This window comes from Ursus maritimus, unplaced genomic scaffold (assembly GCF_017311325.1).
Source record: "Ursus maritimus isolate PB19 unplaced genomic scaffold, ASM1731132v1 scaffold_2, whole genome shotgun sequence".
NCBI lineage: Eukaryota > Metazoa > Chordata > Mammalia > Carnivora > Ursidae > Ursus > Ursus maritimus.
Window position 1 is genome coordinate 83,769,779 of NW_024424452.1, and position 13,227 is coordinate 83,783,005.

The 13,227-nt window shown below is 37.5% G+C and overlaps 1 protein-coding gene across 1 annotated transcript in view; it reads right to left on the minus strand.

The window, feature by feature from the left end:
• HMCN1 (hemicentin 1) overlaps positions 1-13,227 on the minus strand; it is a 469,289-nt gene that overhangs the window by 9,392 nt on the left and 446,670 nt on the right. Inside the window, exons 98-104 of the mRNA XM_008696988.2 lie at positions 13,029-13,091; positions 11,863-11,982; positions 10,542-10,676; positions 7,832-7,945; positions 7,142-7,267; positions 5,372-5,500; positions 3,123-3,473 (exon numbers count right to left, since the gene is read on the minus strand). Of these exons, the coding sequence (XP_008695210.2) occupies positions 3,123-3,473; positions 5,372-5,500; positions 7,142-7,267; positions 7,832-7,945; positions 10,542-10,676; positions 11,863-11,982; positions 13,029-13,091 (1,038 nt within the window). The remainder of the gene's footprint in view (positions 1-3,122; positions 3,474-5,371; positions 5,501-7,141; positions 7,268-7,831; positions 7,946-10,541; positions 10,677-11,862; positions 11,983-13,028; positions 13,092-13,227) is intronic.

A 13,227-nucleotide genomic window follows, 5' to 3' on the forward strand; every position in this document is an offset into this window, starting at 1 on the left:
GAGATATCAAGTGGAGGTGTTTTTAATTTTGTGATAAGAATATTCATCAAACTTCATATTGTAAAGTACCAATGGCAACTATGTATCTATAGTTGCTGTGACACCTTGGGCAGGCCACTATACTTCTCAAGATCTCAGTCAATTCTTTTGTCACAAGGACTCATCAATTCGATCTCTCTACTGCAGAGATTTGTTGGAAGGTTCATACATTGTAATACATGGGAAAGCATTTTACAATAAAGAGCTACCTATCTGCTATTAAACAAAGCCAAGAAAGTAGCAATAAAACGGAGAGGAGAATGGGTGATAATTAAAAATTAATTGCTATTTGCTTTCAGGATAAAGGATGTGATTTGGGGTGCCTCAGATCTCTTATCCCAGTTGTGTTTTGCTCAGACTAATGTTAGAATTAGTGCAGAGTCCCATGAATCAGTGGAAGAATAAAGAGAGAATGTGATGTGAAGTGGGAGCAGGAGTGCTATAGGCTGGGGGTCAAGAGAAGACAAGGTGAAAACTGGTGGGTGACTCAGAGCAAAGGGATGTGTTCATGGTGTTTTGCAATGCTCAGAATATAATTGCGAAGATTCAAAATCTGTTCATGATGAACACTCATCAAATATTTGTTACTGTTTTTGCCCCACTGTGAACCAAAGCATTTACTCCACAACTTGTGTGTTATTTTTACTTTTTCCCTTTACAATCTGCTTCCACCCCAAATCATCACAGAAATGTCAATGATGTGGAACTCCAAGAAGTCAGTTCACTCTTCCCAGAGTATGAATTTCAAAGTGGACCCACGTGTGATTTCTGCATTCAGAGGCAATGCAATGTTCATTTCTCCTGTTAAGCTTTGGAATCATTTCCTTAAAAAGCCCAATTTTAGCCCAAGTCTAACAAGATTGCATAGTGTTAACTTGAATCTTTTGTGAGTTGTCTACCCCAGATGGTTAATTAAGGCGTTCGGTGTTTATTGCAAGTTGGTCGTTAACATAATTCCAAAGCTGTCTGCAACCTTAGCGTAAATTTCTTTATTAGTATGAACACCATAAAATACTCACCATATTTTAAGAAATACTTCTAAAAGCCTATAACTGCCCCTAGGTAAAACTCAAACACCCAGTAATTGACTAGATATGGAAGTTCACTTCAGATTCTCCAAGACTGGTCCTCTGAAATAGTACCTGCCTCAGCCAATGGTTTGGGGAAGATAATTCTTATAAACATAATATTAGTGTAATATAAACACGAGGACACAGAAAACATTTATGAGGCTCTACTGTGAAACTGCAGAGCTTAGATAGCGATGAAGAAATAGAGAATGGGGTTATTAATCAGGGATGCTTTCTTAAAATGACTGGGACATTCAGATGATTTAAAAGAAATCAGCTGGATGGTGTACAGTGTGAGGGGTATGGTTTAATTCATGTGTCACAGCATAAACAAGGGTTTGGGGCAGGAGAGTACAGGTAGAAGAGACGAGCTTGTCTAAGATGAAGTCAGAGAGTGGGATGATAAGTGGAGATGAAACCCCTTAGTGGGAATGACTGTTTGGAAGAAACTTTGAAAGATAATATGTCAAATTTAAATTAATTAATTAAATTTAATTTAATTTTCACCAATTAAAAATGGTAAAAGTTTTAACTAACAAAGAGGTCAAAATCGGGGGCATGAAAAATTACCAATGTTCAGAATGGTCTGGAGCAAGCTGAGAGTCATATTTGACATCCTTGCAAGGATTGTGGAGTCCACAGGGTTAGAAATTAAGTAGCGTCTGACCATATGGACTCAGGATAGAGAATTGGTAATGAATGCATTAATGTTTGAAGTTCAAGGAGTAAAAGGAACTAGCATTGTTGACGGCTTTAAGACACTGATCACAGGGAGAAGGTTCTATGTGCCTCTTATTAACCTTCAGGTACATCAAGACACCTAGACAGAAAAGTTCTAGGAAAATACGGACTGAAAGAGAAAAGTTTAAAGTTTAAGTATCCAGTGGTCTGGGCTCCAGCCGATATGGGAGGCTGGGTCCACAGAAGAGTGACATAGGAAGCACTCTGGGAAGATAATGACGCAGGAACAGGGCTTGGGGTGAAGGGTAGAAAAAAAATGACAAAAACTGAAGTCAGAAGAAGACATTTTAAAAATGTTTATAAGAAATGTGTAGCCAAAAGTATATTTAGGCAAGAATAAGTGTAGTGTAGAATACTTAAGAAAAATGCAAGAAAATGAAGTTGGCATAGGGGTCTTTAAATTTAAATAAAATTCCTTTCTTCCCCCTTCCTCTCTCTCTTCCTTGCTTTCTTCTGTCATCTACCCAATAGGGGGGCTAATTCGTGTTTGCTAATTTCTCTTGGCACATAGCTCAATGGCATGCAAACTGTGGACACTCAAGAGAAAATTGAATTAAATGAATGACAGATGGTAATGTTAGCAACTTAACTGAAAACAAAGTCTCAATTACTGAGTTGGAAATTATACTTCATTTTTGCAAACAAATTAAATTGTAGATGAGTCTAGATAAAGATATTGAAAGCACATATTTTACAGCAATGAAAGCAACTTAATTTTGTCCTGGCTCACATTATCTTTTCAGTGATTTACATACATACAAAATAATCAAACTGAGAAATTCCACGGGGAGTGTGGGACAACAGTCAACACTGTTTTGGTTGTCCTAGAGAACAAACAGTTGACCGAGTCACTGAAAGTTTCACTTTTAACCCACTGCTTTGGCATCACCCAGGTACGGCCATAATCTGATGGCATTATGTGGCAATACGCATATTCTCTTATTTAAAAAAAAACCATATTCTGAATGCCACTGAAATTTATTTCTACATAGCATTAAATTTAATAACACTTTCAGGAGTGATCAAAGAGAGAAACTCTCACTATAAAACACTTCATTATCAGAATGTACACATGTAAATACATCATTTCCTTGAATAAATTTTGTAGTAGTTTTAGGTGCCAGAGTCAATGTCTTGGAACTTTGGGTCATCCCAGAGTTGAGATCTGATGTCATTCACGGCACCCAAACGACCACAGGTGCTGTGCATATGTTTAGCCTCTGGCCCGTACGTGAGCCCACAGAAAGGACATGTAAGACAGCTGACATTTACCTACACATGTGTCACGGCTCGCCTCGGAGCCTTCAGGGCAAGTTTTCCTAATGGTCCTTCTAGTCCTGGAGAGAGATGTTCTGCTGTTTCTATACTCTGAGTAGGAGCTGTAGAGATGTGAGTATTGTCTGTAATGCTGTTGAGGTTGATAGTTGTTTCTCACGGGGGAGAACCGTGCAAGGTTATAGCTACTGTGCTGGGTGCCAGAATGAGGCAGCCTCTCCAATCCAGCGCAAGATTTCCCGTCCCCTAATAAAAGTTGTCCTGGGGGACAGATACACTTGAAGCTGCCGGGGGTGTTGGAGCACTGATATGCACAAGGCTTAGGCACCTGCTCACATTCATTAATGTCTGCTCATGTGCCATGATACATAAAAAAGAGAAAAAAAAACACACATACACACAAAACACAGGAATCAAGAATCAGTCTCTGGAACAAACGGAAGACATTATGTTACCCTCCAAAGCTACGAATACAGTAAATTCTCAGTTGTGAACTTTAGAGAAAGCTTGAATCATTCATTTATGAATACATAGAAAGGTTCTAGACTTTTCCTGAAGATTGCTTCACGTGTACAGTAGAAACATAAAGGGTCATATGGGAAAATGTGGTCTCGAATCCAGAAAAACTAGAGCTCAGAGCTAATGCAGACCTTAATTCTGTGGGTGGAGGGAAGGACTCAATCACATTTCTAGTTTGTGTTTTATTACAACATTCTCACTGGAACCTCCAACGTTTCATACAATTACAAGCTTCACATGTGATAATATTGGTACAACTACTAACATTTTTCTTTTATTTCTTTTGAATCAAAATTATTATTTAGTAATCAAGCCAAGCACATTTCTTTACAAAAATTTAAAAAGAAGGAAATTAAGACAGAATTATTTCTTACTAAGATACAAACTCAAAAGTCCAAAAAATTTTTTAAAAAAAGCTACTTTTCTTCCTATTCCTAGGTCAACATACACTATATGGTGCCAACTTTTCCTGTAAATTGGAAAAGCAAATGAAAACCAGAGAACAAAAACAAATTCTTTAATTCATTATCACAGCGGCATGAAAGACAGCAACATGAATAAGCAGAATAAAAGTAGTAAATTTTGTTTTAAAAATTATTTTCGTAGGCAAAGGTTAAAATTAACATTTTAAATCTCTTTAAGGCAATGGCTCTACCTTGTTCTTTGATTTATTTCCCAGTGCTAGGCCTGACATTCAACTTCAGGTCAAATTAGTGAACAAATAAACATAATTCATTCTGCTAGGTCGTTGCTATGACTAATCAAGATGTTAAGTTATATATAGATTACAATATCTAAACAGAAGACTAAAATGATATGTTATGTACTTCTGCTATTAGAGAGTGTTTATTTTGAAAGTGTTTCTAGTAATTGTATTACTTTCAACATTTGCTCTGTGCAAAGTACGAGGCTAGGGACTGCATAAAGACAGAACTAAGTCTTCATGAGAGAATTTGCTGTAAGTCATTAAGTAGACAATCAAGGCAACCAATTTTAAAAGCGTAGTATGCAAACCAGAAGTCAGTATTTAAAACCCACACCTTTTTTTTTTTTTTTTGCTGTACTTGAATATTCCAAGAGGAATATAATTTCATAGGTCGGTTTTCAGTTTTTGATTATAAGTGCATTAATTAAAAAGAAGCATATGGTTACCTTCTTACAGATCTCTTCTATTGTCTGTTACCTGCCTTATTTACATTCAGTTATAATTAAGATAGAAATAAACAGGCAACTGGGAGAACTGAGTGAGATTCTTAGCACAGGAAATGACACATAGTAAGCACTAAATATATGGTAAACTAATAATTATCAATTTACTTAAATTGTGTATTCACATTTTAATCCCTCATGTCTAAACCTATGTATTACATTCAATTATGCTTCATATTCAACTAGAATGTATTTGTGCAAACATTTATGCCATGTGCATACAGAGATCAACGAGATAACCTTCACGATTAAGTTGTCATGGTAACTATATTGGAACATCATTCTGATATGTGTAGTGTATAGTAAGCACTCTAAATGGTGATTGTTATCACTGTAATGTCAGTGCAAATTGAACTCAATATGAAATCTTAAAGAAGTAATTCAAATTATGTTATAAATTATTTAAACCAACTTACACATTTCCTAATTCCAAGAAAACATTTGAGATGAGAGAGTTGGTAAGGCTAAGTAATTATGTTAGTAGCTTTATTACTCAGTAAGAGTTCCTGGTAACTTACCCATACAGGGTCTTCCAACTCCTTGAGACCGGAAACCTCTGGGACATACACAGCGATAGCTGCCTCTTGTATTCTCACATATCTGGTTATATCTGCACTGATGGGTCCCATCTTTACATTCATCAATATCTACAGACACAGAGGCAATAAAAAGTATAATAGTTCCTCTTTCAAAACCTAAAGTCATTGTATTTAAAATGAACACTCTATAGAATTGTCAACGGTTGCATTTCTCACCAAGTAGCTGAGACCTGGGTTCAAGTTCTAGCTCCGCCACTTATTAACTGGCTCTTTTTCCTTCTCTTGCTTCCTACTGTGGAAAGGGTTTGGTTCTCAGCTTTGTAGCCCTCTTCTCTCTACTCCCTCCACCTTCGGCTGTCTTATTTATACTAGCGACTCTAGTAAGCTTGTTGATGTAGACTTACAGCAATAGCACTACATTGTGTCTTATCTACAGCCCCACATTCCCAGCTGGTGACTGGTCCTCTCCACGTCCATCTTTTACCAGTACTTCAAACCCCACATGTCCTCAGTGTTGGTTTTTTTTTTTTAAGATTTTATTTATTTATTTGAGAAAGAGAGTACAGAGTGAGAAAGAGAGAAAGAATGAGCAGGGGGAGAGACAGAGGGAAATGGAGAAGCAGGCTCTCCACTGAGCAGGGAGCCCAATCCGGGGCTTGATTCCAGGACCCTGGGATCATGACCTGAGCTGAAGGCAGATGCTTAACCCACTGAGCCACCCAGGCACCCAGGAAGGATGAATTTTTTTTTTTTTTAAAGATTTTATTTATTTATTTGACAGAGAGAGACAGCCAGCGAGAGAGGGAACACAAGCAGGGGGAGTGGGAGAGGAAGAAGCAGGCTCATAGCAGAGGAGCCTGATGTGGGGCTCGATCCCATAACGCCAGGATCACGCCCTGAGCCGAAGGCAGACGCTTAACCGCTGTGCCGCCACCCAGGCGCCCCAGGAAGGATGAATTTTAATCTGTTTTCTCCAAGCCTAGCCCTTTTCCCTTTCTACAGGACTCTCCCTTTGATCCACCATGTCCACCTATTATTACCATTCCATTCAAGGCGATATTTAAATGTGACTACTGCCATCACATCTATTAGATATGATCATTCTTTCAAGTACTCTCAAACAATCTTATTTGTACCTCTTTTATGGCATTTCATTCTCCCTTGCACTATAGTATTTTTTTTTCTTTTGGTGAGGAAAGTGGAATTAGCCAATCTATTCCAGTAGATCGTAGGGATATGAAAGCAGGAATACTATCTGTTTCATCTTTGTTTTATAGTTCTGCTAATTAAGGCAGACTGGCACAGAAAGAATAAACTTAGGGAGAATATAATTTATTTGTCTGGTCATTGATTTGACATTGAAAGCATCTTTAGTTCTAAAATAAAATATTTTGAACTTTAAATAGATCTGTATAAGCTTTTCTTCACTACCTGTAAAATTCTAAACATATAGACACTGAATTTCATAGACATAATGTGAGATAATATTAATTTATGTGGATATTAAACTGTAAAGCAAAAGTGTAATAATTGATGGGAGCTCAAAATGGTAAGCTTCCACGGTTTTAGTATAGAGCCTGGGACCCCACAGCTCAAACACACTAGAACCTGGGAGTAAAAAACCTGTGAGAAAAGAAAAATTTCCTTGTGAGATTAAATTTACTTTTATCATTAATTTTAAAAATGGACGCCTTACTTGGCATGTCAATGGCAAGTGGATCTCAGTCGTTCAAACAGCCATACACTCACCGATGCAGGTTCCATTTTCGGCCTTGGTCATTCCATTGGGACAAAGATCAATGCACTTATAGCCCCCACGGGTGTTCTTACAGTGCTGATCTGGTCTGCATACATTCTGCCTACATTCATTCACATCTTCATAAAAGAACAAAGGTAATGAAGATTGAGAAAATGATTTCTTCTGCTTTCTTACAGACATCATACCTTTGGATTTTAAGGATAAAGATGCTAATTATATAATCAATGTGTATGGGTAAAGTGTTTAAATCCATCAAAGTGAGTAACAGATTACTTTAAAACAGAAGGATAAAAATTTAAAAAAAATTAGTCCACATACCTGGTAGCCATACCAACCACTACTACTACTTAGAAAAATAAATAAATAAATAAATTATACATACATACATATGTGTATATATATCAATATAAAACTTTAAATATGTAACCATATATATTATGCTTCTGTGAAAAAATTTAGTAAATACAATAGGGAAATGCTAAAAAATGGTTATGTAATTGGAAAATGAAACCCATAAAGGACAGCATTTGGTTCCATTTTGTTTTTGCATGGATTACATACACGATGGATACAGAAGTATCCTATGTATGAATCCAGCCCGGGACACAGCATACAGGTTAGACCGAATACCTAGAAGTTACAAAGATGTCATTGCTTTGAATCTTAAGCCCTTTTCTTACCTATGCATTTTCTGCCTTTGAGCTGATACCCAGGTTCACATCCACAATGAAAACTTCCTATGGCATTGAAACAGCGGTGGTGACAGGGGCTAGATTCTTGACATTCATTAATATCTGTTAAATAAAACAAAACTCTCATTATATGCTGTTAGGAAACTTGGGTTAATTTATTTCAGATGTCTAACATTTTAATGATCTTTTATCATTATCATGTTTAAGATCTTTCCTAAAATGAATCCAATACAATTGTTCTCATATGATCTGCCAGATAACTGATTGAGTTAACTGCTGGAGACCATATCTCTCTTCAAAGGTAGACATTTGCTAGTGACTTGGACCTATGTGGATGTAAGACTCCTCTACTTTAACTGTCCTACCAGATGGCTCCCACGTCTGTTCCTAGGAAATTTCAGCCCGCAATGTTGCTGACAGACTAGAATACTGAAGATAGGGTTTGAAAAAAAAAAAGCCAAGGTCTTCCGCAGTATCTTTTGCAATTGGCTTCTCTTCCCCATTTTTGCTGCTGTTAGCCTGATGCATATCTTGACCACATTGTGCCTGACAGCAGCAACGTTAGCATTTTTCCTCGTCCACAGTCATTGCCAAATTAATCTTCCCAACACCATGAGGGGGCATAGTATAAAAAAATTGCAGGCATGAATTCCCCAAATTCGTGTGCAATTGTCTATTTTATGTACCTTTTCTGAAACTCTCCTTCCTTCTAGTTTCAGAGGAAGAGAAATTTTCTCCCATGTAAGAAAACTCCCTCTATTTGAGTGTTTGAGCTCTGCAGCCCATCTCCTCCTTCCTCACAGAGATGAGGACTGGGGTCCATTGATCATTCTTTCCTTATGTGCATTTTTAAAGTTCTTCCTCCTTACGGTCATCTTTCCCATAACGCAATGGACATAAACAAATTTTTCCTACCCTAACATAATCCCTCTCTCAGGTCTGTACTAATCTCAAGTTCCTTCTACTTCTCTACTGTTCTATTCCTTCTGTTCAAACCTTTTTCAAAGGAACAATCACCATATTTAGGCTCTTTATGTCCCCCTCTTACATTCCCAAGTTTAAGATTGCCTGTGTCTTATTTTGTACTTGTTTTCTACTGGAGCTCTTTTATTCTTTTTATTATTTTGAAAAAAATTTATAAGTTTTTATTTAAATTCCAGTTAGTTAGCAAACTGTGTAATATTAGTTTCAGGTATATGAGCTCTTCTAATCTTTCAAAATCTGCATGTTAATAAAAATGCATAAATGTGATCATATACTTCAAAAATATTTTCTTAGTGTAGCTTTTTCTTCTTTCTTTTTTCTTGGCTTCCTTTATCACTTTTTACCTTCTTGCCCACCAAAGCCAATCTGCATTGACAATCTAGTATAAATAATAACATATCTCTTCTATGTACACATCTATATCTGTATAAATGTATACATCCATTTCCTTTATCTTTAGTTATTGTTTTCTAGCCACAGAATCTTTTCTACACAAGTTACGTAGACTTTTCTACTTCTTGGTGTTCTCACTCAACAACTCAACATGGAAACAGTGAACTGCACTCCATTCTTTATAATGGCTGCACAATGGTTCATGGTGTGGATATACTGTATTTCATTCGCTTTTCTAATATTGACAGGCACTCAGTTTTGTATCCACTATTTTTGCCTCCATGAAAAGACCCTGATAGAAGCTTTATTCATAATTGTTAAAACCTGGAAGCACCAGGATATCCTTCAGTAGCTGAATGTATTAATAAACTATAGTACACTAATACAATGGAATATTATTCAACACAGAAAAGAAAAGAGCTATCAACCCATGAAAAGACATGGAGGGAACTTAAATGCGTATTATTAAGTGAAAAAAGACAATCTGAAAAGGCTACATGCTATATGACATTCTGGAAAAATTAAAACTATGGAAACAATAAAAAAACTCAATGGTTGCCAGAGGTTGGGGGAAGTGAGGGATGGATAGGCAAAGCACAGAGGATTTTTAGGGTAGGGAAGCTATTTCTATGATACCATAATATATGTTATTATTTTTCAAAATCCATAGAGTGTACAACACCAAGAGTGCATCCTAATATAAACGATGAACTTTGGATGATAATGATGTGTCAATGTGGGTTCACCCTTGGTAAGAATTTTGCCAGTCTGGTGCAGGATGTTGATAGTAGGAGATGCTATGCATGAGTGGGTGCAGTGGGGCCACTCCATTTTGCTGTGAACCTAAAACCTCTCTAAAAAATAAAGTCTATTAAAAATCCTGCAATAGGGCTGGGTGGCTCAGGTCCTGATTTCTGGGTCCTGGGATCGAGCCCCACATCAGGCTCCCAGCTCAGCAGGGAGTCTGTTTCTCCCTCTTCCTCTGCCTCTTCCCACCACTTGTGCTCTCTCTCAAATGAATAAATAAAATCTTTAAAAAAAATCCTGCAATAAATATCTGGTCGTCTTATGCTATGAAGTTTTATGAAATAGAATCTATTAAGATTGTGCTATATAATCTCTTTTCTCAAATGTAATAGGCAAATGTTACTATTCAAAACCACTGTGCTGTAAATATTTAAAATGGCCATAGAATATTACGTCCGAAAACCTCATCAAGAAGCTCAATCTATAAAATGGAGTTTACACTAAATGATTCAAAAGGCAGAGGGTTTTAATTCTTAGTATAATGAAGATAAAGCAAGGAACTCCATTTTTATACCTTGGCAACTCAGCCCATCAGAGGTTCTTCTGAAGCCAACTCCACAACGGACCACACAGCGATAGGATCCAATGGTATTGTCACAGTCCTGACCAGCATGGCAGGTGTGTCCGCCTAAAGCACACTCATCAATATCTGCAACAAAATGAGTCATTCAGCTAAGGTGGGTTGAAGAAAACCGACCCAAGAACCTGCTATGAAATGGGGATAACGAAAGCAAATGTAAAAGTAAAATGATACTTGAAAATACACGAGAGCAAGAATGCTGAATAATTTGGTTGAATCATGTCAGGTGGGTTAAGTTGATGACAAGCTCATAGGAGCATAGTGTGATATCTTTGCAGACTAACTCATCCATTAAACCACTGACAAATTATGTGGCTTTAAAAAAGTTACTTCTTCTATCTGACATCTCAGTTTTCTCATCTGTAAAGTGAGGATAGTATCTGTCTCTCAGCATTCCTTTGAAAATTAAAGTAAATAATGTATACAAGGTGCTCAATTCATACTGGACATTCCAGAAATGTTATTCCTCTCCCCTCCTATACCCTTACTCTCTGTCTCTCTTTTGCATTTAGAAGGGCGTCTCCTCAGACATAGAGGGAGAAATCCTTTCCTTTTTTCATCATTTTAAAATTTACTTATAAACCAGATTCTCACACAATTCTAATTTTGAAGTGTAGCTACAGTCTGGTAAGAAAGTGTTTTTGGGGGTGAGGGAATGGGCAAAATGGATGAAGGGGAGTGGGAGGTGCAGGCTTTCGGTGATGGAATGAATAAGTCATGGGAGTAAAAGGTACAGCATGAGGAACACAATCAGTGATATTGTAATAGTGGTGTATTGGGACCGACGGTAGCTATGCTTGCAGTGAACACAGCGCAGTGTATAAACTTGTCAAATCACTAAGTTGTACACCTGAAAATAATATAACATCGTGTGTCAACTATACTCAAAAAGAAAGCATTTTTTTTAAATGTTCCCAAAGTGCTACCAGGATTGTGCAATTTGCTTAAATTCTTTATGACTTCCTAGTTTTGTCACTGTAGAAGGAACATAACACGAGTCCTGCCTGTCTCTCCTCATGGTGCTGTGGGGATGAAGTGAGTCGCTACAGGCTTCCCTGCCTGGGCAGTGCCCCACATGCAGGCAGTGTGGGAGCAGTATTCCCTGCTCCTTTCTCAACCGTCTGATCTCTGTTTATTGCTAACATGGGGCAGAAGGACTAGGAAAGAAGAGTATTGTTCTACCACACTTTTCCTAGGCCAGAGCTTTCCATGACCACTGCTTGACTGTGTCTATTAGATTTAGCTTTGTGACTACCTTGACAAGTCCTTCCATCTGCAGCTATGGTGAGGCCTTTTGAGCAGGAGCAATAATAGGTTCCCACGGTATTGTGGCAGATCTGGGAGCAGGGACTCCCCGCTGCACATTCATCTTCATCTGAAACAAGAACCAAAAAGGCCCAGTTAGTATGTAAACCCCCTGCTTTCTAGGAGTTATTAAAATCCATGAAAATAGTTGTTTGTAAAAAAGTTGCTTACGGATGACAATGCTTTGAATCAAATGTAATAGAAAATGCTCTAAGAGCCACAAAATAGAAACACTATATAAAAATTAACTTTGGGTTCCCAGATTATCTTTGGTAGTGACTAGATGTTTAGATTATTTCTAAAAGAACAAGAAGACAGCTAAGATACAATGACCATTTCCTGTGATCTAAACGTTTTATACCCATCTTAATTCATTCCTCATAACATTCCGAGGAGACAGGTATTTTCATTACTATCCTCATTTTGGAAGATAAAATTGAGAAACAAAGAGATTAAGTAAATTGCCCAAGATCACACAGGTCATTATTGGCAGAGCTGAAATTTGAACTTGGACAGTATAGTTTCTAAAGACCACTTTTCTACCAATATATACTACATTATATTGCCTACCAGTGAAAGAAAGGCACTGTGTATGCAAACGTGAGCTACTCCAGCCATTTACTCAGCTGTTACTTATCTGTGACTCTCTTGTACCGGTGCTTGGATGGGATGAGGCTGGCTTAGTCAGTAGTCCTTGGCACATAGTCCTGCCCTATCCTCTAAGCAATTCTAGGGTTAGGTGATTTAGAGTTGGATTATTATTATGTATCATATCTATGGTAATTAAATGACCAGACAGCATCCAGTGTTTTGTCCCTGTGCTCACTCCACCTCTGTACTTGATCATGACCCCTGACACACTTGATTGTGGTCAAATTGAAAGAGTACAGGCTTTGCAGCTACCTTAAATTCAAATCTAACTCTGACACTTGACCGCTGAGTGATCTTACGCACCCCACTTAACTTCTTCACGTCTCAACTTCCTCGCCTCTAAAATGGGACATTTATAAGCCTGTTGTGATAATTAAATATCTAGCAAAATGGCAACAGATGTCCATTAAATGGGTTCCATTAACATTTTTTGTAAAAATAAAAATGCATTATTCCCGTTCTTACCAGCACAAAACGGTCCAACTGAGTCTAAGGCAAATCCCGAGGGGCACTGATTACTGCGATCTCCTACCACAGAGAGAAAAGCCAAATTAACTGGCTTGTTAAAATGTTAGCACCTTGTTTCTTTCCAGGACAATCTTCCTTGGGAAGCTATGCCAAAGATGGAACACATCACGCAACAAATGCAATAGGTGAAAACAAG